Source organism: Coptis chinensis, chromosome 9 (assembly GCF_015680905.1).
Source record: "Coptis chinensis isolate HL-2020 chromosome 9, ASM1568090v1, whole genome shotgun sequence".
NCBI lineage: Eukaryota > Viridiplantae > Streptophyta > Magnoliopsida > Ranunculales > Ranunculaceae > Coptis > Coptis chinensis.
Genome location: NC_141464.1, coordinates 76,572,470 through 76,600,226, shown reverse-complemented (window position 1 = coordinate 76,600,226; position 27,757 = coordinate 76,572,470). Strand labels below are relative to the sequence as shown.

At 37.8% G+C, this 27,757-nt stretch overlaps 6 protein-coding genes across 7 annotated transcripts; 3 read left to right on the top strand and 3 right to left on the bottom strand.

The window, feature by feature from the left end:
- The first annotated feature begins 97 nt into the window (after window positions 1-97).
- LOC147478195 (uncharacterized) lies at window positions 98-8,143 on the top strand. Its single transcript, XM_086584401.1, has 13 exons — window positions 98-1,801; window positions 1,992-2,654; window positions 2,728-3,101; window positions 3,506-3,556; window positions 3,672-3,803; window positions 3,923-4,105; window positions 4,205-4,330; window positions 4,451-4,507; window positions 5,303-5,418; window positions 5,503-5,626; window positions 6,787-6,900; window positions 7,145-7,232; window positions 7,679-8,143. The coding sequence occupies exons 7-11, from the start codon at window positions 4,241-4,243 to the stop codon at window positions 6,820-6,822; spliced, it is 423 nt and encodes a 140-aa protein (XP_086440527.1). The 5' UTR covers window positions 98-1,801; window positions 1,992-2,654; window positions 2,728-3,101; window positions 3,506-3,556; window positions 3,672-3,803; window positions 3,923-4,105; window positions 4,205-4,240; the 3' UTR covers window positions 6,823-6,900; window positions 7,145-7,232; window positions 7,679-8,143.
- A 1,552-nt stretch (window positions 8,144-9,695) lies between these two features.
- On the top strand, window positions 9,696-11,548 carry RLP51 (receptor like protein 51). Its single transcript, XM_086584553.1, has one exon. The coding sequence runs from the start codon at window positions 9,777-9,779 to the stop codon at window positions 11,214-11,216; it is 1,440 nt and encodes a 479-aa protein (XP_086440679.1). The 5' UTR covers window positions 9,696-9,776; the 3' UTR covers window positions 11,217-11,548.
- Window positions 11,549-17,097: 5,549 nt separating this feature from the next.
- On the top strand, window positions 17,098-19,433 carry LOC147478193 (Rho termination factor). Of its 2 annotated transcripts, none has more exons than XM_086584855.1 (3): window positions 17,098-17,263; window positions 18,410-18,754; window positions 18,958-19,433. In XM_086584855.1, exons 1-3 carry the CDS (start codon window positions 17,161-17,163, stop codon window positions 19,281-19,283), a joined length of 774 nt encoding a protein of 257 aa, XP_086440981.1. In that variant the 5' UTR covers window positions 17,098-17,160; the 3' UTR covers window positions 19,284-19,433. The 2 variants fall into 2 exon arrangements, with proteins under 2 accessions (XP_086440981.1, XP_086440979.1); XM_086584853.1 differs by having other exon boundaries at window positions 17,104-17,263; window positions 18,955-19,433.
- A 1,081-nt stretch (window positions 19,434-20,514) lies between these two features.
- On the bottom strand, window positions 20,515-22,501 carry LOC147478192 (uncharacterized). Its single transcript, XM_086586185.1, has 3 exons — window positions 22,023-22,501; window positions 21,100-21,574; window positions 20,515-20,586 (listed from the first exon to the last, which is right to left on the bottom strand). Exons 1-3 carry the CDS (start codon window positions 22,499-22,501, stop codon window positions 20,515-20,517), a joined length of 1,026 nt encoding a protein of 341 aa, XP_086442311.1.
- A 273-nt stretch (window positions 22,502-22,774) lies between these two features.
- Window positions 22,775-23,485, bottom strand: LOC147478191 (uncharacterized). Its single transcript, XM_086586184.1, has one exon. It carries the CDS (start codon window positions 23,483-23,485, stop codon window positions 22,775-22,777), a length of 711 nt encoding a protein of 236 aa, XP_086442310.1.
- Window positions 23,482-24,081, bottom strand: LOC147478190 (uncharacterized). Its single transcript, XM_086586183.1, has one exon. It carries the CDS (start codon window positions 24,079-24,081, stop codon window positions 23,482-23,484), a length of 600 nt encoding a protein of 199 aa, XP_086442309.1.
- Between the last annotated feature and the right edge of the window lie 3,676 nt (window positions 24,082-27,757).

Below are 27,757 nucleotides of genomic sequence, written 5' to 3'. Positions count from 1 at the left end.
TTGGAAACTTAGAGCCGGCCCTGAACATAGTGAAGCTAGTTGAATATCACTTGATTGATTGAGTTTGATACCAACGTTTGTCTCTTTGGTTTTGCTTTGGGCAACATCTTTCTGGTCTGTAAAACTTATATCTTTTGAACTTGCTTTCCTTTGGAAGCATACATATAGATTTGCATCCTTGGTTCCATATTGCAATATTGGCAATTCGATTTTTGATTGTCGAGTTCGGCAGAATGGTTCTTGTGATTTTGCTATGGAATATCAATTGGAAGGACAGGCCCAAGGAAGGCATTATATGGTCTTCTTTTTTATTTGATGTTACACCAAGACCTTTACATTGCACCAAAACTCATCACATCATTCTCTAACCCTCGTCAAATAAATTTAGCATATAATGTATTCTATTTAATACGTCAACCTAATGTTCTTCTTTACAATACTCTTATTAGAGCTTATACTCATAAACTTATTATATAATAAAGCGTTTACTGTTTTCTTTCACATGCAGAGGAATACTACTGTTTTTCCTGATAATTTTACCTACCCTTTTCTTCTTAAGGCTTGTTTTGGATTCAAACAAGTTCAAATGATTCATACCCATGTTGAGAAATTTGGTTTTTTTAATGATATCTTTGTGCCCAATGCTTTCATTGATAGTTATTGTAAGTGTGGCTTGGGTGGTGTTCATGTAGCTTGTCCAAGACTTGCCCATGGAGCCAAATGCCATCATATTGGGAACCCTCTTGGGTGCTTGCAGAATGCATAATAATGTGGAACTTGCGGAGAAAATCATTGATCAGCTGGTCAAATTAGATCCCTCAAATGCCAACAACTATTCTATCTTGTCTACTATATATGCTGCTGCAGGCCATTGGAGCAACTTCACTAAGGTGAGGTTACAAATGAAGAGTACAAGCACACAAAAGCTGACTGGGGCAAGCTCAATTGAGTTAGATGATGGAGTTCATGAGTTTACAGTGGCATATAGATCGCATCCTCAATCTTCTAGGATATATAAGATGATAGATAGATTGGGGCATCATCTCAATTCTCAAGCAAGTTGGTTATGTACCAAGCGCATACTGACAGTTTTCATGTAACAAGCTATCTTTTTGTACTGCGTTTCTCAACAATACATTGCATATAAAACACCCCTCATTCGATAGCGTCTGAGTTTCTTCATCGAAGTGAGCTCCATTTGATACTGTTGTCTTCTGGGCATTATACTACCTTGGGTGACATTACTTATGATAGCAGAGATGGAGTAGAGCTTAGAAAATGATTTTTCCAGATTCAGGTTCTATTAAACCTATTGCTGATTGGTTCTCTACTTTGCCAAATCCAAATTTGAACATGCTCGTGGGGTTGTGGTTGTTCTATACCGTGGAGTGGGTTGTTTAAAAGACAGGAATGCGCAAGTTTTGAAGTCAAAACTGTCTCTAGGGAGGATGTAGTTTGGCAGCAAAGGCATATACTGGTATTGGATGCCATCTCAGACCGCAAGAAGAGGTATACACTTTTAAGGCATCAATCGGAGCAAGACCCTCTTGGTGCACCTTGATTGATTTGGATCTTACAAATGCGGGTTTCTCTTTTTCCTGTACATTATTGTACCATACTCTGTTACTGGTCCTGTTGCACCATCTAGCTAAAAGCCCGATTCATCGGTTTTGCATTCTCCGCTCCTAAATGATAGTCTTGGGTTCATGGTCAAGTACAGTAGCTCACCGCGCAAAGTGGGATGATGGAATTGAAAGGTGATTGGAGGTATTTGGGGTGACTTATGGGGTGACTTATGGAGGTATGTATTTATTATTATTTAGCGCTTTTTTTTTTCTTGTTTATTAGAAAAACAAATAAATTCTGTTTATATGTAATTACGTAAACTCATCAAGATAATGGATTGTAAAATCAATTATACTTATGTGTGACGTGAATTCTTATGTCAAAGAATTCGACTCTGATTACATGCGTGATCTTCACCTTTATAGTGCAGTTACCTCTGCTGGCCACAACAATAATTCTGTAGTCATTGTTAGGTCATTTGGTCGCAAGATGTTGTTCTTTACTAGGCCTGGGAGGGACAACACGTGGATTCCAATACAAGGGGATGATATGTATCGTGATGTTACACTTTACAGAGGAGAATTCTATGCCCTGAAATTGTATGGAGAGGTTGATGTAATAAAAGGCCTCGACAGCTCTTCTCCTACTACCTCATCAATTTTATCAGGCCTCCAGTGTGATGTAAACTTGGATGACCTTGACCTTGTTCTTGTGGTAACTTCTTCTGGCTTATTGATGGTCATAAGGTATAAAGATGACAGGGTTCAGTCTTGTATGACTACAAGCTTTAAGGTTCGAAAGCTAGATTTTGTTGAGTCTAAGTGGGTGGAGGTTGAAAATCTTTGCATTGTTTGTTTGTTGGCTTCAACAACTCGTTCTGCGTTGTTGCATCTGATTTTCCTGGATGCAGAGGAAATTGTATATTCTTTTCTGTTGATGGAGGAGACTGTGAATCCTGTTCTGGCCATGATAAAGGGGTCTATAGATGGTACTATCCAGACAATTTGTCCAATTGATACTAAGTGGATTTGTCCTCGTCCAATTTGGTTCTCAGCAAATCCATGCTAGATTTCTGGATGCTTTAGAAGGTGAGATTGAATACATATTTCCTATTGTTCCAAATGAATGCATTATAGTCAGGTTTGATGCTTCTTTCATCAGGGTAACTGGGTGGGCTGGAGCTGGGTCTATATCTTGTAACAGTGAAGGGTGCATTGTGGGAGCAGCAGTTAGACTGTTTAAAGCTCAGAATGCTGAAGAAGCAGAAATGGAAGCAGCCGAAGTTGCAGTCCTCATGGCCAGACAATTAAGCTACAACCATTTTGCTTTCGAAGGGGACAATATGGAGGGCATAAAAGTTATATAGGGTCCTAACTGCAAATGGTCTCTGGAAGCTTTGAAGAACTCCATACGTTCTCTTATTTTGGGTTTCAGCTCATGTTCTTTTAGGTGGTTAAGTAGAGAGTTTAATGGGGATGTAGATTCACTGGCCAGATGGGCTAACCATCAACTAGGGATTTCTGCTATTCCAAAGTGTATGTCAGATATTAACCATGTTCCAACTTTTATTTAAGATATGTAATATAAGTAGTATTGCGTCAAAAAAAAGAAGCTAAAGCTCTGCTACTGGGTTTCTTATCATTTTTTATATCTCAAATGTACTTGTGAATGACTTAATGCTAGTGAACCATTGATCATTCTTGGGAATTTGAAGAGACGGTAACAATCTCTCAAACTAACCTTACTGGAAAGTTGCTGAAAACATGGAATTTGAACATTACCCCCATTAATTTATCTGGTGATAAGATTGAAGGGTCTGTACTGCTGTGTGTGTGTGTGTGTGTGTTTGTTTTCCTGGTAAATGGGATTTGATCCTGTTATCTCTCTTTTCCTTTTTATTATTCTTTCATATTTTTCATTTACAAACGCTCACTCTCAGGTTAGAAATGAAGAGAAGGCGAAAAGAATGCTAGGCCCGGATGTTGATATGGTAACTTATTTTCTCTCAACAAATGAATGTGAAGGATTTTAGGTTTTCAGCTAGCTTTTTTTTTAAACAAAAACAATTGTGCAAAAGATGATAATTTGGTATCCTATTGTTTTAGATTGTTGGAAACATTACCAACGAGAGTACTCTAATTCCTGAGTGCTTCAAAGGAGTGAAGAAAGTTATTAAAGCAGTATCTGTCATTGTTGGCCCTAAGGAAGGAGACTCCTGACATCTTGAGGACAGCTGAGTGAGTGCAGCATATTGAACTTCATTGTTTATTATTTTCTTAATCTTTAAGCTTGAATGCACATTTAGAAGTGTGTAAACGATTTTTAGTATATTAACATTCCTGTGATTGTTGTGTAGATAAAAGGTGATTCACCTGAAATGGTGGAGTATATCGGGATGCAGAATGTAATTAATGCTGTGAAGAAAAATGTTGGCCTTCAAAATGGGAAGTTGCTATTTGGATTTCAAGGTACAGCTTTGATTGGCGTCAGGAAAATGGAGTTACCCTCCAACAGTTGATTGAAGGTGTCTCGTACTAAAGTACTAAAGTTGATCTGAACATTTGTCAGATGGAAATTCTGTTCCTAAGGACATTTTTACTCTCTCTCATGCCATTAACATAGTGAGTTTCCACTGCAGATAATTTATCTGCAGATTCACCTTGGGGTGCTTTAGATGATGTTGCCATGGGAGGAGTTAGTGAAAGTACTTTTCAAGTTGATCCAACAGACAATGAGAGTGCTGGACCAACTGGGCTCTTTAAAGGTTAATACCTTTCATAAGCTTCCAAGAATATGATTAATGTGTATTATCACTCTGAGGACCTTTAGGTCGTATATTGGTTAATTTCGTTTCTTAAAAAAGTTTGTTTCTGGTATCCTTCAGGTGTTGTCTCCAGTCTCCACTGCAAACAATGGTGGTTTTACTAGTATCAGAACCAAGGTAAGCCTTGGAAGTATTGAATTTTTGTTGCAGTGCTGTCCAATTTTCTGAATGTTTTCTTTGTTGAATCATGAAATAGGTACTGTTGAAGTTGCACATGGTGCTCTGGAGTCATTTTATTAAGAAGCGATGCTCACATTTAAAGTTTTTCCTATTTTACTTTTTTAAAACTTGGATCTTCCATTTCAAAGCAAATTAATGTTTTTCACTTGACTTTTCGGCTTGATACATTTTAGTTGTTACAAACGACTGAACCAAGTCTCTTTGCTTTAATTTATTTTCTCCTGGCACAGGATGTTCTTGCAGATGTGTATCCAAGGTTTCTCTGTGAAACTTCTACCATTTTCGACTGAATCACAATTTTACTACGAAGACACAGCCAGACTTGAACAACCGGAACCCATATTACTCCAGGCCAAAGTTTAGATGGCATATATTTACTTGCCTAAGCCAATACCCCAGTTAAATGTTGAGAACTGGGTAACATTTGGCTTGAGGCCACCAGCCCATCATATTTGGAGTCTTATAAGTTAGACCTGGTATCACTTGGAAATCGTTCTAAAGAAAGATAATGATGAGTCAACTGTACTGGTGACTGATTAATCTGTCCTCCGCTAGACCCTGTATTTGTTTGGATGGGTTTCCTATCCAAAGGGTTCTTCTCATTCTCCCTGTCTCCTGATGATCAAAAGGCTAAACAAAGATAGAAAAAATCCTACAAATATGTTTGCATGATTACTAGTATTTTCCCCATATTGTAAATGATTGCTCTGAATCCAACTTATCTTTTAGCAGCTTATGTTCAGCAAGTTTGAATACGATGGGAAACTGAATCCAACTTTTGTGGAAGGGCCATTTCAGCTTCCAGTATCAACCATAAAGGCATATATGAAAGAACCAATTACTCCCAGGTTTTCAACTATAGAACCTAAAAGTGTTTTGTTTTCTTAGAATGTTTTCACTTTTCAGCAGTTGATATATTTGTTCAATGGTAGGTTTGTACTTGTGAGCTCTGCAGGAGTCACCACACCTGACAAACCTGGACTTGATTTGACTAAACAGCCTTCAGCTGTTCCCTTGAATAAGGAGCTGGACTTTATTCTCACTTTCAAGTCGAAGGTTTGCCCTTTGCATTTTGTTTTCCCATCCAATTAGCTTCAAAAGAAAGAATATGGAGTCCATGTCAGTCCACATTGGAACTGTTATTAACCCTGCTCTCATAAGGGGAATCCTTGGTCTGGTATTGTATTGATGGATATCAGATTGATCTAACCAGGTGCTTCTCATTCACATTCTTTTTCTAGAAAACCTTCCTAAATCTATTTTGAGCTACACTAGCAGATTTGTCAGTGTAGCTTAAGCCAAGTGTTACCAACTTGAGTAAATGGTTTGGGATAAAATCTCTAGAATCAACCTTCTTGTTATCACCACTCTTCTCAGAGGTGTGTATCTTTGTGTAACTGTGGGTTCTGAGTTCTGAAATAGTAAAACTAAAGATAACCACATATCTGATTTTGGAAAATACGTAAAATTGTGTCTATTTTTACTAGATTCCTTGATAATGTTGAATCTTATCTGCAGTTTTAAAATTTCGTCCTGTTTCTCTGCAACATAGGTGAGGAAAGAAAGCTATAGTTGAGCTCTAGACTTTTAAGTTGGCAAGTTAGTATCTGAATATGTTGAGATCCCCTAATGATATTTCCTAGAGATGGAAAATGATTGATTTTGCTTAGCAGAATAATATGTTGCTGTTTCAATTTCTGTGGATATAATTATACCGTTTTGCATGAGGGCTTCCATGTAGATATAAACAAGGACAGGCTCATTTTCACGGCAGATTAGATTTAGAACAATAACCATTAGAAATCACTTAAGCAGGGTAGAGAGCATGAAGTTAAATCAAAAGCATGAAATTTGTGAAATGGAAACACTTTTCCAACATCACCATGAATGTAACAGAACTGTATGCTATTACTCTATATAACTTTGCAAATGACACCCTTCATGAAACTTTGCCTAAATAATTAGAAGCGTTTGTGACACTTTATTTATTAGTTAAAGAACTTCGAGATGATACTTCTGAATACTAATCTTGGGATAGATAATTTTTGAAACAAAATGCATAGGCACAGTTGATGAATGACATATTTTCTCACCTTTTTTTCCTTATGCTAAGGTGTTCTACTTTTTTTTCCCACCCAAGACTGTATCATTTCCTTTGTCTGTACGTTGTGCTAGTGCTCTAGTTCCTTCAGGTTTCTTATCAACGTCATAAACAGGGGGAGGATGTGATATGTGATAGTGGAATCCCTTAAACAATAATAAGGCCTTGTGCATTGACAGAGGAGCCTGCTGGAGCTGATCTCATTTTTGAGCAAGGAGACAATATTACGGTATTCACATTCAATAAGCTCTTTTGAAACAGGCTTGCCAATCAAAAAAAAAAAAAACTCTTTGACCCTTTACTTGCTATCCAGTAACTCATTAGGTTATTCTTTGAAGTACGATGGAACTTGGAACATGTTGATTTTTCGTATATCTTGTATATTATAGGGAGGATATCTGTCATGAATTCCAAGTTACATGGTAAATACAGTTTCAGGCTCCTGATACTTGCAATTTGCATGACCGGTACAGGGAAAATCTCAAGGGAAGAGCTGAAGAGGTTGCTCGCATATGCATTGCTACTCAAGAAAGTCCATATGCAGGCAACAAGACATTTGAGGTCGCTCCACATAGGACACAACAAACTTCAGATAACTAGTGTCTTTGAACATTGAACGAGATGTTCAGTTACGATATGAATTCATCTATTGTTTTCCATCAACAAACATGCACTTACAATGTCGTGTAGGGGCAAGTACGAATTACTATTCTAATGCTTTGCATGGAATCATTTCATTGTAATATAATATCGACTAGAAGACTACCTTGTGCTTGACACACAATGGTTCATTAATCTTAATTTACTTCTCATGAGACGGAGGCCTGTTATTGAGGGGAGCTACAATTCGCTTTAGATTACACTTGTAGCACGGTCCCTTTATTGTACTCTGAATATATACTTTCATTACTTTGAGCTTAAACAAATTTCCTTGTCATAATGGAAGCACCAAATTTTATTATCAATGTGGTCACACATATCAAGTTAAGACGTTCGCTTGTTTTCAGGTTAAAAGTGTCGTTCCATTCAGCGAGCCATTCATGGAGGATCCTGAAAACCTTCCCCATGAGAAGGACTACTATACATATTTCAAAACTTTGAAGGATCGCAATACAGGGAAAAAAGCTTTGGAGCAGAGCCAAGGTCTGATGTTCGCAGTATAATGTGTAAGTAGACGGTCAAAACTCAAGAGCCTGGCTTAATTCACTTCACCATAGGATGCTAAGAGTTGCAAGTTTTCTATCACATTCTCAGAGCATTCCCAATGCAAGTCAATATATTTTCCCTCTTATCACCTCCACGTAGGCAGTATTTTCCCTCTTGGTGAAAAACAAGGTGAAACTGTCCAATACAAAGGTGAAAAAAAAATCACGGATGGGATGTTGGATTCCGTCTGGAGGCATTTTGATTGAGACGGAATGTAACATCCCGTCTGGTATTTTGTCTGAAGTTAAAAAAAAAAAAAAAACAAACAAGACGGAATGCTTCATTCAAAAAAAAACCTAAATTTTTTAAAAAACACACGAGACGGAATCCAACATCCGTCCGGAAAATTCACAAGTCAGCCACTATTTCAGTCTCAAGTTTCACCTTGGTTTTGACTTGAGAAAATAGTCACTTTATATTCACCTCTGTACATTGGATAACCATTTTGAACCAAAAGTGGTGACTATTTTCACAAAACCCACAAAACCACCGGCATTGGGAATGCTCTCAAGCAAGACAAGTGATCAGTCTGTGTTCCTTTTTTAACTTTAAGTTAAATCTATCTTCTTTCCAATATCTATTTTGAACTGTTATGCAGTAATTCTAGTGCTATTACAGCATTCAAGTGATAACATTTTGTGGTATGTTCACTATGTTGTAAAGTTGCGCTACTGCCAAAATGAATTGAACAGCGGTGGGGATTTTATAAATAGTTTAGAAAACCATGATGTTACTCACTTTAGACGCATGGCATTGAGGAGGTTTAGAAGAGTCTTTTCGGACAATTCTAACTCCAAACTTGTTTTTTTCACTGTAATTTTTTATTATTAATTAATACAATTACCCATTTACCCCTTAGCAAAAATAAGTGTCGCTCTACTTCAGTATACCTGCTAAACTTTGTCCTCGTAAGTACTTGCAAAGACACGATTGGAAAATGCGACCAGTGGTTGGAGCAACCTTTTTGATGGTATCAACTACTATCAAACGAGGGCACGACTTTACCACCCTTCCTGATTGCCCGTCTTGGAAATCTTCTTCACCCAGTGTGCTTTGCCATAAAGGTCATTTGACCATGGCTATATTAGTTCCTTATTCAATGGACGACCCTTAGAGTACTACCAATCTAAGTCATTCATATTCACCTCTACGTAGGTTCAATTTTTCCTTTTTCCACCGTTTTGATAAAAAAAAAAGTGAGACTGCCCAATGCAAAAGTGACTATTATTTTCGGATGTTTGATTCTGTCTGAATATAAAAATCGAAAAAACGCGCCGGGATGAATGAAACATATGTCTGAAATTTTTAAAAAAAAAAAAAAAAGTTGAAAAATATGGGAGACAAAATGAAATATTTAAATCGGAAAAAAAACCGATTTTTTTTAAAAAAACACACGAGACGGAATAAAACATTCCGTCTGAAATTCCCAACTCAACTATTATCTCAGTGCAAATTTTATTTTCATTTTTTTGACTTAGTGAATAAATCACCTCCATAATCATTCTTGCATTGGGCAAGAATTTTTTTAGCATATTGTAGATGAAAATTCTCGATTCCCCCAAGTCACTGGGAATGCCATGGTATCATATGATGTCCTCCTTGGTCTCTCCTGTATATTAGTTGGCAAAATCTATAAAATAGAAGTAACGTGGTCCCTGGCTTGAGTGGCTTTTATGGGCGTGTTTGTCTGGTCAGTATTTTTCTCATGTAAATATATGCAAAAGTATGGGCATTTAAACAGGTTCTCAACTGTCATCCTTTAACTTATTTTGTACTAAAAAAAATGCCTTTACTCATCACTCATTCACTTTGGGACACTATCCCAGAAACCTTTGTCACTCCTCACTCTTCACTCTTCACTCTCTACTCAAACTACTTCTGCTGCACTACAAGTCTACAATGGAATCCAAACCTCCATTCTTCCTTATCCTAGTTTCACTCTTCTTAACACATATCATCTCTTCATCTTCTCTCACACCACCTTCACCACCACACATCATTTCCCCTACAAAATCACCTTCACCACTACACATTATTTCCCCAACTAAATCACCACCTTCACCACTACACATCATTTCCCCAACTAAATCACCACCTTCACCACTACACATTATTTCCCCAACTAAGTCACCTTCACCTACATCTTCACCTCAAAAACCTTCACCAAAAACTCCATCTGGCTCATCAACACTTGACCCAAAACAACTCTTAGCACTCCAGTCACTCAACATTCCTACTTCCAAAGACCCTTGCACTCAACCCTCTTACCACAATGCTACTATCTGTGATTCAAGTACACCCTTTCGACATCTTGTCTCACTTCGCCTTATAAACTGTTCTAACGATGTAGAAATGTCGAGTACTGCTTTGAAATCTTTAAGTACATTGAAAGATCTTCAATTTATAAACTGTCCCATTGCACCAGTTCACTTACCTGCTGAGCTTATTGATAATCTTCATACTTTCACTTGTGTTAAAAGTCTCAAGAAGTTAACTGGTGTTTGGCTTGGAAGATTGCACAATCTTACGGATCTAACTGTGTCAAACGTACCTGTTATTGCTAGTGGACCATTTGTCATTCTTGGGAATTTGAAGAAATTAAGGTCAGTCACAATTTCTCATACTAATCTTACTGGTAGGTTGCCAAAAATTTGGAATTTGAACATTTCCCACATTGATTTATCTGGTAACAAGATTAAAGGACCAATACATAGTTCACTTACAATGCTAGGAAATCTAGAGTACTTGAATCTTTCGTCAAATGCACTATTAGGGGAGATACCAGATACGTTTGGGGACTTGTTATCGCTTAAAAATGTTTCGTTTGCGTCTAATTCGATGTCTGGTGGGTTACCTGATTCGATAGCGGATATACCAGGCTTAGTTCACCTTGATTTGAGTTCAAATCAGTTCAATGGGACTATTCCCAAGTTCATAACAAGGATGAAGAGTTTGAAGTATCTTAATCTTGGGAACAATAATTTTCAAGGTGTAATGCCTTTCAATGGTTCTTTTATTAAGAGATTGGAAGTTTTTAAAGTTGGTGGGAATAGTGACTTGTGTTACAACCATTCAACTATTTCGTCGAAATTGAAACTTGGGATTGCTCCTTGCGATAAGCATGGACTACCGGTGTCGCCGCCATCAGATACTGGAGGGGATAGTGGTGATGTTAGTAGTGGAGATGATACTGGAAATGAGGACGGTTCAGACAATTCTACTCACAAGAATGGTGGTCGGCATGGACCAAGTAAAGTTGTCCTTGGAGTGGCAATTGGGCTTTCATCTATAGTCTTCTTGATAGTGTTCTTAGTTCTCCTCTCAAAGTGCTGTAAATGAAGTGTAACTTAATAAATAATCAGACAGGGGTTTTGTGGATTTCATTCTGAAAGCAATCATCATGAAGACTACATCCAAGGATGGAAAGATATGGTGAGCATTCATTTTAGGAGCATTACACATTTTTTTCTTTTTTCTTTTCGTTCTACAGTTGGAAATATGAGATCTAGTCTCCTATTGTATTTTGTTTTTGATTGGTTATGAAATATGGTGGTTGATAGGGTGTATTATAGTTGCTGAAGAGGGGAAGATTTGTTGCATTTGGATTGTCACTATTTGTTCTGAATTAGTATTCCTATTGAAATGCAAGTCTGTGCTTTTCTCTTGCTCTCCCTATTGATGCTTATTGTTGTCTATTGGTTTTAAATTTTTAATCATATTTATACTTTTCATTATTTCATATAACTTGTGCTGCTTTTTTTTGTTGTGGGAAAATGACTTCTGCTGATTATTAACATTGTTATGCTTCTTGGGTTGGTGAACTTGTAGTGTCATCTGTCACTATTGTTGGATTAAATGGTTTGTGCAATGGGTGTCCATGTCCTTTTCATATGCCATTTCATTTACTTCACAGTTTCTTTTAATGCTACAAAGCAAGTTAATGCCTCAATAACTTCTGAACTCCTTAAGTATGAGCACTGCTGCACGGACCTACTTTTTAGACCTACTATTGCGGCTCACTATTTGGATAACGTTGGTTTGCATTGAAATACACATGGGCATGTGTCTCGATGTAAATCAATGGTTATCATTAGGAGGTCAAATTAGGAGGTCCATGTATCATTACTGCCTTAAGTATTGATCTTGAGAAGCTTCAAGCATGTGCAACCCATTTCAATTGATGATGAGATAATATTTATGGTAGGACTGGAAATTAGTTTATTCTCACTATCATTTCTTACTTTTCTGATTTTTATATTGGAGCTTTAGGAACACATGTCTTTGAGGCATAGGGTTTATTGGCATAATTAGGCACTAATGCAAATAGGATTTGAATTGGGTTGGGTCAAGTTGGATCCAGCTTAAGAAAGTGTACCAAGTTTATGATACTGTTTGAAGCACTTGCATTCCAAATTTCCAATGCAGTATTGTGTGTGAATGATGGTGAATGAGTGAACCCCAAATTTCCAATGCAGTATTGTGTGTGAATGATGGTGAATGAGTGAACCCTTATGGCCCTACCCCTTTGGCAAGCCTGTTTTAAATGATCACCTGTTTTAAATGAGATCAGTAACTCTTTGATGCTAGCAAGGTTCGAGCCCCAGACCTCTGGTATCATCACTCAAAGGTTTTACCGACTTTGCTAGTCGTTATCGTATTGAAATGTTTCATTTGTTCATCTTATTTATGGCTCAATAGTCTGTCAGTGTCAGGGAGCGTATCCCTAGTTTTTTTTTAGTAGTTAACTTTTGAGCTCAAACAAGTCAGATGACACTGCTATCATATTTTCAGGGATGAAGAGTTTGATACCAATATTTGTAACTATACTTCTCATGTATGATACTTCGGTGAACTTCAATTTGTCATTCATTTTATATTTGTAGTGTTCATGATTGGTGGAAATGCTAATCTGTAATGCTGTGATAATTAAAGAAGATCATCACTTATTCACTTGTAACTAGGATGCCAGGAGACAAGGCTTGTTTTAGGAGGGCTCTGTACTCTGTAGAAGCCCTACACTTTTTTTTGTGTGTTCTTACTTCTTAAGGAGTCTCAGATAGGGGCTGTGAAATACAGTTCAAGTGTTTTTGGTGTTCAAGACAAAGGATGTGAAAGGAAGTGTGGAAATTATTATTAGAGAATTCGTGCACTTTTTTTGTTCTTTGCTTATTGTACAGCTGGGGAAAAGAGAGATATGAGTTCCGCTTTCTGAAAAAAGTTGATGGTTGGTGGGTTGTATAATGGTGTTTGGACTTGGGTATTATCTTTAAAAAGAAGTCTTCCACTTTTGTTACTCTTCATCATCAAGGCTGGTGATTGTTGGTGTTTGATTTATATCATTAATGATATTGGATTTAGAATTACCTGTGTCTTGCACAATGTTAGTGCATCCTGTGTCTTTTGTCCGCAATTCTTGTTAGGATATGCCCTAGTGGTAGTCTATATCAGTCATTCGGATGGGGAGGAGATGGCATTAATCCTAGTAGACCTTATAATTTGGTAAACCAGGTATAATTTGACAATGTTGTTGATGGTTTTGGTTTATTGCCCAAGCATGTGGACAGGTTGGAACTGAGTTGTATCTGTCTATTTGTCTATGGTCCAGCCGCCCAGGTATGTTAATGACTACATTTTTAGAAAAATCCTGAACTTAAAACCTAATAAAAAAAGCTGGCAAGTCCAGTTGTATCATGATATCTCTATCATTAGTCCCTACTCTTCTTTTGAACGCACTACATTGTCCTGCACAAGTGCACAACATCATATGCTTTGAGAATGCACCGTGATGGTATCAAGGCAAACGTAGAATGTGTTGAAGGACTGAGTTAAGAATTATAGTCTCTTTGATCAATGGAAACATCAGTTCAAAACTGAACACTGGACACTGCAGGGGTACTCCCACTGGAGAGTTTTGGAAGCAAGCAGTAATGAAGCGGATAACATAGTTGGATAGAATGGATTGTAACAAAAATAGTAAATAGTTTAAGTTCCACATCATACTTTACAAGCAAATGATGCCGTTTATTATAACATCTTTGTACTTTTGAAGCATAGACTCTAAGAATGAGACTATGCGAGGTCATCCGGTCCTCCCCTTGGTGTATGCAACATTGCAACTACGCACACAAAATGTGATGGATTGACGATTTGTACAATTGTACTATCAAACCAAGTACCTAAAATTTGATAGTTTTTCGAGATTTTTTTCATCAACTCCAAATTCCATACCATTATTCTTCGACACCATTTATCGTAAATCTCTGCTATCTTAAAAATTATGGGTTGAACTACAGTCTGACAATAGTAAAATATTAATTAAAAATGTGTAATTCTGGGTCATTTTACAGTCCTACAATAATAAAATATTAATTTAAAATGTTTGGATTAATTTAAAATGTTTGACTCTTGGTTTTTTTTTCTAGACGGTTTTGCCTTTTGTTTCTATTTTAAAATTTCAATATTTGCCATGCAAAAATAATTAAAGTATTTTAGAGATAGTTGGAGCATAATTGTAACTATAAAAAAATTCTTTTGTTGTTTAGTGAGTGGAGAGTGGTCCATGAGTGTGCCTTAATTTATTTTTAATGAATTAGGTGTGTGTTACGCACATGCACATGCACCATACTAGTACTAGTAAATAAAGCGAACAGAGAATGACTCTCAGGCTGAGTCTAATGGTGCATCACCCTCTATCTCCATTCCACCAAAAAACAGTGTTTTGAGGATGGGGAGTCAATTTTGGTATCCAATGGTTCGGACCATTCTACGCCACTTCAAATGGCGTGAAATTGAAAAATACATTTAATGCCACTTCAAGTGCCGCTGTTTGAGTTTTTACAAACCACGTCATTTCAACTCGCGTGGAATGCGCTATCTATTCCTCAATATTACTCTCTATATATGGAGAGTATTATGGAGATAAGGGGCAAAACCCACCGCTACTCCCTCCACTTTTGAGCAAATGGGGAGCCATTGCACCCAGCCTCAAGGACAAATCGAGTGAAATAATCACTCCCAAACCCAAGTTTTTTTTCAGAATCGCTCTCAAAGACCGGGTAGATGAAATGTCAAATATACCCTTAACGCGAAATAAAAAATGAGTCGGATAGATAAAAGGTCAAGTATACCCCTGACCAGTGTATATAGTATGAACAATCATTGTTCATATACAAAACATGCGAACTCATTGTTCATACCTACTAGAGTATGAACAAAGAGTGTTCATCTCTATTGGAGCTATGAATAATGAATGTTCATAGCTCATTGTTCATAGTACGTACAGTATGGATTATGAACACTCATTGTTCATAGCTCATAGCCATGAAAAATGAGTGTTCGTAGTTATCGAACTATTAACAATCACTGTTCATAGTCCGCCCAATTATGATATGAACAAAAAATGTTCATATAGCTCATGACTATGAACAATTATTGTTCATAGTCTAATTGTGGTATGAACAAAGAATATTCATAGCTCATGACTATGAACATTGATTATTCATAGTACAGTATGGACTGACTATGAACACTCATTATTCACTGTTCATAGCTCAACAAAGTTTCAAAAATAAAAAAAAAAAAAAGCAAAACAAAATAGAGTGCTGAATTTTGTCCACATTGCCCACGTGAATTCTCACACTGGATACATTCCGAATTGTTTGCAACAACATACACCACATCAAAACCATTATCCAAAAGTTGCCCCAAATTTGATTGTGATAATTATGTATATCTAGTAAGAATTGCTTGAAGAATGGGTACTTTGACAACAATATTACAACTCCAAACATCGCATGGTAGTGTAATATTTTGAGAATCAACCCAGTAGTAACTCTAAGTACTTTTACCTTTTTATGTTAATAAACAAAATTACGGTGAGAAAACCCAAAACCCCTTCCTTCTTCTCCAACTGACCTGACTTTTTTATTCATGACGCACCTCATCAAACTACAAATCGAATCCCTTCCCTGTTTTAATTAAACGAAATTACGAGAGAGAAAACCCAAAACCCTTTCTTTGTTTTAATTAAACGAAATCACGAGAGAAAAAACCTAAAACCAAAGTCGAGAAATAGACGAAGTTGTGCGAAGCTTCAATTATTTTAAAGAAGTTGAACAAAGATGGCAACCATTATCCAAAAAATCAAAGACATTGAAGATGAAGTATCACACCATTTTATTTTATTTTTTTTTTTTTTTTTTTTTAATTAAACCCTAGTGGATCTTTAGCTCAAATGGGGGAGCACTTTGGAGATATCCAAAGGTGATGGTGGTTCGATTCCACCAAGATCCTCTAAAATTTTAATGTTAATCAAACAATGATTGTTCATTTTTACTGTTGAACACATATTGTTTATACCTACTTTAAGTATGAACACGTATTGTTCATATCTGTTTTGGGTATAAACATTTATTGTTCATATCTGCTTTGGATTCATGTGTTTTTTGTTGGTATGAACACGTATTTTTCATATATCGGTTTTGGGTATAAACAATCAATGTTCATATCTGTTTTGGGTGTGAACATTTATTGTTTATATCTGTTTTGTTCATACCTATTGTTCATAGCTAATGTTCATAATTTGGGGTATGAATGCATTGTTATTGTTCATATCATTTTTGGGTTCATGTTTTCATAGCCACAATCAATGTTTAAATAATATTCGTGTTCAATGATGGTAGGTATGAATGTTCATACATATTGTGGGTATGAACAATCAATGTTCATAATTGGATCAATGTTCATACATGGATAGGTATAAACAATGTTTGTTCATAGCTCAAATAGGTATGAACACTCATTGTTCATAGCCAATATTCATAATTGGGGGTATGAACAATCAATGTTCATAATTGGATTGTTTCATTTGGGTCGGGCCATTTTTTTTTCCAGGGGTATACTTGACCTTTTATTTACCCAAGCCGTTCTTATTTCGCGTCAAGGGTAAATTTGAACTTGCATCGACCCAATCCTTGTGAATGATTACAAAAATAACGTGTTCTCTAGAGTTCCTCTTTAGGCCGATTTGTCCTTTAGAGTCACTCCTTGTAAAAAAAAAAAAAACGTCTCTAGAGTAGTTTTAAAACGAAATTGGGTCTTGAGCCTAATTTCTTGTAAAGCGAAATACAAGTAGAGAGTTGGGTCAAGTCTTATTTTGACTCTTTACCAAAAAAAAAATAGTCTTATTTTGACTCAAAAATTACTGAAAATACACCACATGATAAAATCCATATCTATGAGACTATGAAAACAAAAACAGAGCTTTCCTGAAGAAGCAGAAAAAATGAATGCAGCTGCTGGACTAGTTTCCCCAATCCATGGAATTTACTTTCCAAAGTTCTCAACCTTCTCCAAATCCAACCTTCTATTATTAAATCCTAGAAAAGGTAATTTAGTTAAACCTCAATTACTTCTTGTTCTCAGATACCCCTTGTTCTTTTTTCCCCCGAGTTATAGTATACTCAAGACTTTGCATTATCTGTATATGTATATATATTTAAGATGTTGTGTATATGTATACTAGCCTCACTGTGTTTAATTCATTTACTGATAAGACTTTGCATCATCTTCTTGAACCTTTATAGGTGTAGCCTCTGGTAACACTTTGAAATAATGAGTGAGAAGGAATGCAGTTTGCCCCACTAGTTATACTTGTGTGATTTAAATTAAGGTTGTATCATGTTTAGTAAATGAAAATACACTTTAGGACTACTAGCTTACTTTGCATGTAAGTGGTGAATCCCTCATACCTGAATCTATAGTGTTCACTCTGAGGCAAATGCATCACCTGGAAAAGCTTTGAAGTGTGATAAGGAACCAATCGGTCTCACTAAATGCATTTTTTTTACTTGGGAATTGAAAATGAATGGTTCACTCATTTGGGGCCTAGTTTATGAGTATTAGTCGGTTTTGGAGAATTTGGATGTAGACCATGTTCGTGACAGCCCCTGCTGAGGTCAGTGGAAGTACTTCTCATATCTCAGATGGAGGGGTAAACTTTGTGATTATTCCCAAGATGAAATATAATGCACTGCTGTAATTTGTGTCTTTGTGCTTATTTTTCATTTTTTAGGTTCACTCCCTATTTCCATTAGAATGCTTACAAGACAGAAAGGTTGAAAGGAAAGAGTAGTCTAATGTAGCTTTACGCCTGGCTTCTCAAGTGAACAGAAACGATAAACAAAATACTGCTTTTAGGGGGGTGGGCATAACCTGTAGTGTGCTTCACTATCGAGTTTTTTCTCCATCCTCATCTCAAACTCTTGTTATCATCCTCAATACAGCATGCTTAATTGGAAAATATTTATGAAGTAACACTTCACAATATCGATATTGTGCACTTTCTATAGACAATAGGGCATTAGGCTGCAGATATGAATGATTTTCTGTTTACTCTGGTTTTCTACTTTCTGCTTACTCGCTGAGTAAATTTTCATATACATAGTACTGGATTTGTTAGTAATGGATGTGAGCTGTAATGGTGAATAGACACTGAGGGATAGTCTTTTGATGCAGCTTATTGAACTTGACAGAGATCACAGATGGTGCTCCATCCTTTGCCTCCTGGCCTGTCCATCCAACCTTTTGGAGCGTAAGATGTGAAGGAAACAACAGGAAAGGGCGTCCTCGTAGAAGCAGTACTTCTGGTCAATCACATAAGCCAGAGGAAAACCAACAGAGTTCTCAGTCGTCTGATGAAGTATCGTCCATCTCATCTAATTCAGAAGATATAATAGCATTGTTCAGAAGAATACAATCTTCAATTGCAAAAGATGGATCTGGAGGTACCAAGAAGAGGAGCTTCGTAAATAACAAGAAAATGGAATCAGCTGAATCAGTTTTAGATGTTCTGCGCCAGTCAAGGAATCAAATAAGAGGTAATCCGTTAGCTCTATCTTCTTTCTTGAAAGATGGTTTAATCTGTTCTCCTTGTGCTTAACATTATCTGCTGATTATAGAAGCCTTTTATTATGTTACTGGTTCTTTCATGTTTATTTGGTTGTCTCTTCGGCTCTTCCCCTCATGCTAAGCAAATTATGGCTCAGATTATTGTGATTGTGATATATTTTCATCCCAGTAGAGAACAAGGCATCTCCAAAGAGGCGTGGTGCATCCAAGACAAAAGGAAAAACGGGTGATATTTCTCCAACATCCGACTTCAAACTAACTAGGCCCCCATCATATTTTGTGAAGAAATCTCCAATTCCAAGACCATCGACCTTAAAAGGACAAGCGATTGATGTGGCCAATGAAGATTCATTGGCTTCAAGTGTTAGGAACGACCCAGATTCGCATAAAATTGAAGATATGAAGCTTTCTGAGCTCAAAGAACTTGCTAAATCCAGGGGTATGAAAGGGTACTCAAAGCTGAAGAAGGGAGAGTTGATTGCCCTGTTGAAAGGCTAAAGGTTCTATACTAAGTTATTATTAGTTAAGTGACAGTTTAGCTGTTTGACAGGTTTTGCAGTCCTTAGATGAAATGTGTTTTTGCTGTCTACTTTGGTACGTTCTTTATATGTTTATTATTGTTTCATTGGAGTTTTCTAACCTTTGCTCTTAAAGCCACTTGCAATTAGCTATATCCTTTTTGCTTTCTGCATAAATCTGAAAGGTCTTTCAGACTCAGAACCATCTTTTTCCAAACCCGTCTTTTATGATATCCAAGTGTTCTTCATTTTTGTGTTAAATATAATGATTGCTTTCATAATGTTATAGGTCGAAATGATAGCCATGTGAGAGACCATAGCATTCGTGAAATGTTTGTACTGGTTCATGAGTTCTAGAGTAGTTTCACGGTTTCGCCATGAAGAATATTGTGAACGATAAAGAGCATCTTGTTTATTTGTGCCAAACTCCGTTTCATGACCAGGAGATGATATAATTTGGGTTTTATAGATCTGCATTCCTATTTGAAAACAAAATTAGACTTGCCCCCAAATTAAGGGAAATTAGACTTGCCTCCCAAACTCACACACCGTCTCAGTCAACGTATTTTGACCGTTATCTCGTGGTGAAATGTCCCAAATGTAGTTAATCTCATTGTGAAGCCACGAGATTAAAAAGGTAGTTAGGACATGTGTGATGATTTTTCCTAATTTAGAAACACCAATATTTTGTTGATGATAAAAAAATAATGAAAAGTATTTTACATATCCTAAGAGTGAGTATCATACACTTTAAGCTTAACGCTGGGGTATTTTGTCACTTGAACTTTTTCACAATAAAATTATCCGTATATAAATATTCTGGCTGTGAGTATCTTTTTTTTGGTGCAAATCATACTATTATATTTATATTAGTATTAACCAACCCACCCTCACATCCATAGAAGAACACAGTTTGCATCAACCATACAATTCGGAAGATCAGAGTTTCCTGGCTGCTGGTAAGCCCAAGCAGCTAGGGAGTCTGCATCCCCATTAAAAGCCCTACTTATCCATTTAAAATCTACAGAGCTACTAACAGGTACTAGAGAGGAAATATAGTTTGTCATGGCTTCCCATTCCCATCTACATAAGTGACCTTGTAGTGATCTGATCACTTCCTTGTTATCGCCTATACACACAAAATGTGGCTTCCCAATCCTCCTTGAAGAAACCGCAACTTCAAAATTTCGGCGATCACCGCTGCTGTGGTTCTAAATCTTTTCTTTGCTCGATGGCGATCCTTCATCGTCCGATGCTCTTGCCTCCTCTCCCATCCCAATTCCCTGTGAAAAGATGCATCAAAGCTTATTATAATACTATCATTTGGAATAAGGGGAAAAATTTCCTCAAAACTATTTTTAAGTAAAGCCGAGCTAAGGTTAGGGGTGAGATGTTCTTCTCTGAAGGCCTTGTAGCAATTATCTCAGAATTCTTTCTCTGTTGGGCTTTCGTTCTCAAATTTGAGCTCATTTCGGAAGACCATATGTGATATAGAATAAAAGCCATGTGTCCCGCCGATTAGCGATCTTTGGCCTATATCGGCATATCCAATCTCTGTCTTAGAGGAAGATGATTTGGGTGTCCTCGATATAGTATAGAGCTATACCACACGGTTCTTGTCCATTCCGCAGTGAAGAGCGGATGTTAATTGTTTCCAACTCCGCTTAAGCAATATGGGCATGATAAATCCCTTTTATCTTTCTTTTTTGCCAAGATATGTCTCCCATTGGAAGCATATGCATGTATAGCTTCCATAGAAACAACTGAATAAAAGCTGGTAGTGGGGATTTCCACACCTGGGTGAGGGAGTGGGAGTTGCAGCTTGAACTTTGTCCCAAACCATCCTCTGGTTTGAGGAACCTATATGTTGATTTAGCAGTTAGATGCCCATATTTGTCCCCATTCCACTTCATCTTGTCAGCCAAGGCTTGCTCAGGTCTAACTTTGATAGCCAGGATGTGGTTGCTCAGGTAAGAATCAAAATGATTCCTTATCTTAGTTTCATCCCACCCACTTTTGTCACTCAAAAACAGCTCCAAGACAACCTTGTTCTGCAATCTAGGGTTTTCCACCCCCAATTCTTCCAGGGTCACTGGCTTGTTCTTACATTTTAGCCATGGGTCTTTTAGAAGAGAAGTTGTTTCCCCATTCCCAATCCCCCATATTAAGCCCCCACTAATGGCATTGAAAGCTTTGTGTATGCCTTTCCAAAAGTAGGAGGCTTTGTCAGGGGGTTTGTCCACATCTCCGATCCAGTTCTTCCCATATATGCTGAACAAGGTTCTTGTCCATAAGGAAGATACACATCGAAAATGGTAACTTTGCAAGGATAGCCATATTCATATCCCTAGCCTTCCTTAACCCCAAACCTCCAACTTGTTTTTTGTTGATGAGATAGAGTCCCACCCTTTGGTATGGACACTTTTTGTTTGTTCCTTCCCGGACCACGAGAAAAATCTGCATGCTCTGTCAATCTTATTGCAAGTAGCCCGCGAGGAGCAAATAAGTTGACATTGCATATAGGGGGTATGGTCCGAGCCATTTAGCTTGGATAAGAGTTGTTCTCCCAGCTTGGGATAACACCTTTGCTTTCCATCCTTTTATCTTGGTATGAATCTTGTCTACCAGGTAATCAAAGTCCTCAGACTTTTTCCTTGATAGCATAATAGGCACCCCCAGATATTTCTCTTTTGGAGAGAAATTTCTGATTTTCCAGTACCTCTTAAGCTTCATCTTTTGTCTATAGTTGACATTCCTACTGAAGAAAACACTGGACTTTTCATAATTAATTTTTTGCCCTGAGGCAGCACAGTACTCATCCAGAATTTTCTTCAGGTTTCCACTCTCTACCACATTTGCTTTAGTAAAGAGGATCAAATCATCTGCATATAGCAGATGAGTGAGAGCAGGAGAATGTCTTTTGATTTTGATCTCATGGACCCTTTCCTCTTGTTCAAATTGAACCATTCTAGATAATGCTTCTGAGACCAATATGAACAAGTATGGGGATATGGGATCCCCTTGCCTAACTCCCCTTTCAGGGGTGAACTTTTCCAGAGGGGACCCATTGAGCATGACTTGAAATGAGACAGTAGATACACACTGGTATATCATATGTCTCCATTTCTCATTGAAACCAAGTTTTTCAAAGATTTTGTCTACAAAGACCCATTCCACCCATGTCATATCCTTGGCCATGTCAAGCTTAAGAGCAATCCAACCCCTCTTTTAGATTTCATGTTTTTCATGTTATGAAAAACCTCACAAGTTATGCCAACATTATCCCCAATGCTTACGCCTTAATAAAAGCCCCTTGGAAAGGGGATATGATTTTATTTATCGGACCTTTCAGTCATTGGCTAGAATTTTGGAGATAATCTTGTACCCAAAGTTACATAGGCTAATAGGCCTGAATTTGGAAGCATGGTGCGGGTTAGCAACCTTTGGGATCAAAGCTATAAAGGTCTCATTTTACCTCACGGGTTCAAGGACCCCGGTTAAAGAAGTCTGAACAAAATCAACCACAGTTGGCCCTATGGTAGCCCAGCATTTCTGATAAAAAATGCCTTGGAACCCATCAGGTCCAGGGGACTTAAGGCTCCCCATCTTCTTGACCACAGCCCAAATCTCCTCAGAAGTAGGAGTTGCAGTGAGCCTTTCATTTTCTGTGGGGGTAACACAAGGTTGAAACAAATTAAGGATTTCCTCATTTGTCTCAGGTTGATCAGAGGTGAAGATCTCCTTAAAATATTGATTAAGAGAAGTTCCCACCTCTGTTCTTCCTTCCTGCCATTCCCCCTCATTATTCCTTATCTTTTCGATGTTATTTTTTCTTCTTCTATATATGGTAGATAAGTGACAAAATTTTGTGTTCCTCCCACCATCTTTAAGCCAGGTATTAGATGACTTTTGTTTCCAAAAGTCTTCTTCTTTGATATACCAGTCCTGGAGCTCCTCTTTAAGCTTCTTAGCCTTGGTATAGTTTCCTATACTGAAAGGCTTTGACAGAACAGAATTTAGCTTAGCTTGGGTAGCCTTTATATTGGTGAAGATGTTCCCAAACACATGCTTATTCCACAGGCTGAGATCCTTCCCGGTCTTACTCATCTTATTTATAAAGGTTCTATCAGGAAGATCGGCCTTTATCGAATTCCAAGCTTTCAATAACAAAGCAATCCTCATTTTAAGCCACATATCAAAAACTTGAAAGGTCTAGGCAGACTTTTCACCTTTATTAGCCGATTTATAAACAGTGAAATATGGTCAGAGGTAGCATTTGCCCAGGTCCTGATCTGGGCATTTGGGAAAGCAAAAGCCACTTTCGGTGTAGCCAAGGCTCGATCAAGCCTTTCCAAGATGTGATCTTGAGTCCTCCTATTGTTACTCCAAGTGTATTTAGGGCCCTTGAACCCTAAGTCCACCAGCCCCAAGTCAGTGATAAGGCCATTGAACTCCTCCATACTTTTTGTAATTCTACTTCTTCCCCCTATTTTCTCATCTAGACTAGCAATGGCATTAAAATCCCCAAATAAAATCCAAGGTCCAGGGATCAAAGGGGCTAATCCCCTTAGCTCATTCCAGACTTTATTCCTATTATGAGCAATAGGTTCTCCATACACAAAAGAGAAAAACCAAGGCTCCTTATGGAAATAATTGACAATTTTACCTGTAACTTGGTGTCGTGATGCTCCAAGAATTTCTAGATCGATTCCTTCCCTCCACAAGACTGCCAGACCTCCACTCCTTCCTAGCGCAGGAACAGCAAAAGACCCACTCATCTTCAGTTGTTTACTTAGCTTCTTTATTCCTTCTTGACTTGCTTTAGTTTCAGACAAACACATAATATCAACTTCGAACTTCCCCAACAGGTCCTTTAGTTGTTGAACCGCCGTGGTGGTACCTATCCCCCGGCAGTTCCAGGCTTGGATCGTCATGGAGACAGAGGCCGTGGGGGACAACCCACCAGAGCCCTCGAGGGAGAAAGTAACAGGCCCTCACTGTTTATGTTATCCTCACATCCTTTCTCGCTGTAGTCTTGCGTATTGCTGCTCCCCTCCATACCTAGAGTCTTCCCACCTTGTTCTGATGCTTTACTTTCTTTATCTTGGTTCTGTCTGATCACTGTAGAATCATCCATGGCAAGAGGTATGGGTTGGACGTCAAAACCATCACTGTCGTCCTCTAGGCCAACCATATCTTGGGCCTCATAATTGATAACTTCTTGATCTGGGTGTGCTAGGCCAGCCTCATACCTCAACTCATCCTCCATATCTTCAGAATCTTCTGTATCCACCTCTTCATCCGAGTCTGACTCCAGGTCTTCTTCATTTGTTGTAGACGGTTCTGAGGAGGTATTCATGCCCTCCTCCTCAGTCCCCCCTTGCTCACTTTGGGATTCACTCGACCCACTGGATACTGGAACAATTTGCGATCCTACTGGGATAAGTCTATGTCCTTCTCCTCTGTTTTGCATTTCATCTGCTTGTATCTTTGCCCTTTTTGATCTCTTCACAGCCTCTTGAATGCTCCTTCTCAGCCATTTATACTCGCCCTCAACAGCCATGGGTTGATAAATTTCTACTGCTAGACTTCCCTTTCTTTTGTGTCCTGTATTCCTTACTCCATTAGACTCCTCTTCAATTTCTTCCAGCTCTGTTATTGTATTTAACCTGGTTTGTAGTCTCTTCTTTTGCTTTGTGCCTCGAGATACCTTTGTCTTGAAACCTCTTCCACGCGTCGCTTTGCTTTGGAATATAAACTCTGTTTTATGATCTCGCACGCTGGATATCTCCTCTTTCTCATACTGGATCTCCTTGGTTTTGCTGAGCTTTTCCTTGGAACTAGTTGTTTGTAGGTGTTGTGGGTTTTGAGGGCGGCGCATCCTGCTACCTTCATCATGCGTGATTTGACTATATTGTGCTCCAGGTTGTACACATTGATACTTGGTCTCGATCTTTTCTTGTATCTCATCCGCTCTCCCACCTCCTCCCCTCCTTAGTACATCTGTTGTTGTGTCCCGGCCCATTAAGTTTTTGTTAGTGTGGCCCATGTTGTTTTGTTGCCTTTCAAACACCACCAACTGGCCTCTGTCTTTTCCTTGTCCAAACTAACATCCCTATCTCGTCTTCCTCCGCCCATATCCTTTGGGCCCAGCTATCCTTTCAATCGAGGGGGACCATTATGTTGGATTCTATCCGTTGTAATGCGCCCAAATGTATGCTAGCCGTTGTGATTTCCATCCCCGCTTCCTCTCGGGTGTTATTGGCCGTTTTTTTGTCTCGATTAGCTTCAGATTTTCCTGACGTGGCAGTGTACCATCTGTCTTGTCTAGCTCTCAGCCCGTACCCTTTGCCCCCGTTAGTCGGAGACGCCGGCCTTTCTTCCACTCGTAGCTTCTGTGGCTCTCCTACTATGATGACCCTCTGTTTCCCAGTAAATGCTATGCCGTTGAAGAATTGTGGGGCTTTCAGTTGATGTGAGAAGAAAGGTTTGATGACTGCTGGTGTTCCTCCATTTTTTGATATATCATACCTATGTTGTGCCCTAATGCGACAGTTATATTGGTCGTGTCCTATGATGCCGCAGAAGTAACAGAAGATTTCAAGCTTCTCATACTTGAATCTGACGACCAAACTGTCCCCTGTTTCCAGTTTGATGTTCTGCTCCTTTGTTAGTCGTTCTTTAATGTCCATTTCTATCTTCACTCTAGCAACAGGTTGGTTAAACTCTGGAGGGCATGAAAGATCGACTTCACATACTGCCCCAAGTTCTGCTCCAATCTTCCGTACATTAGCTTGATTTATGCGTGCCTTCGGAAGATCCCATATTTGTACCCAAAACTTAACAAAATCAAAGTTATAATCCTCCATCCGGTGACTTCCCCTCCACTCCTTAATCGATAGGATGTACCCATATATATTCCATGGCCCATTTTCCAGTACATGTGCTCGTTCATTCTCCTCTTCAAACGTGATTCGGATATGATCTCTATCCACCATTTCCAAGCAGATTTCTTTCTTTGTTTGACATAGTCTATGCACTTCTTCACTTAGGTCTTCTAGCTGTAGTTTGTGCCCTCCATATATCTTTCCCATAAGTGTGAGCGGTCCATTTACTTGTTCTGGACCATTAAGACAATCCAGTTCAATCACCCTTTGTGTTTTCTTCCTGAAGAATAGATTAAACATATTCTGCTGAAGCTCCTCTATTTTCTTGTTTCCTTCCAGTATCATGTCTGTATCGTGGTGTTGTTCCATGCTAACTTCCATGGATGCTTTTCCAAGCTGATAAAAAGAGATATAGAATAAAGAAGCAGGGGTTCTCCTACTTCCTATATGAAGAGTGAACTCAGGACGGCTAAGTGGTTTTACGTTGTAGGACAGATGAAAGAGAAGAGTTTAAAAGAGAAGCTCTGTTTTCGCCCACAGGAGAGGCCGCACATGAAGTAGCAGGGGTGACCTTAGATCCCACCGGTGCTCATCATATCTTCACCCAAGAGAATTGGAATTGCAAAGGGACTGGCTGTGAGTATCTTTAAAGTGTGTTCTGGTACTTCCTATCCATACAAAGATCATATCCGAGCATTAAGAATATGTTGTCATGTATCACATATTTATTTGCTAAAATATATACACACATGACATTTCACCACGAGATAACGATCAAAATGTGTTGACTGAGACGGTATGTGAGTTTGGGGGCAAGTCTAATTTCCCTAAATTTGGGAGGCAAGTCTAATTTCCTTCAATTTGGGGAGAGACAAGTTTAATTTTGTTTTCAAATAGAGGTGCATATATATAAAACCCTTCATTATATCATTAAAATTTTAAACAATAATGATGATATTTCATGATCTATCAAGAGATATCAACAATTTGTCGATCTTTGCAGTAAATGCAGAATATACCCCACAAAAATAGATATACATCTCCTGGGGGCGTTGAGACGTTTATGCTTCAAATTTTTTATCAAAATTGCACCTCATGTCAGAAATTATTTAAATTGATGTATGTCACTATGTTGTGACATGCTCACAACACTTTTAATTATTCAAAGCCTATTTGGATTTTGGGACATAGTACAAAATATCGTGATATATATATATCGAGATTTCAACAATAGATGCGAAAATATTGTGTGATGTGTAGAGAGATATATGAGATTGCAAATATCGATGATATTTCGATAATTTCAACAATATTTTTAATATGTACCAATTTTATTTAATATTTACCATTATATTTCAAATAAATAAAATATATATCGTGATATATCAATAAATATCCATAATATATATGATATTTGTCAATATTTTAGATATATTCACGATATTTGCATGTGAAACAATATAAAATATTCTCAAAGAGAAATATATATCATATATCCACAATACATATCAATAAATTGAGTATCAATAAATATCTATATCCTGATATTTTGTACTATGTTTTGGGG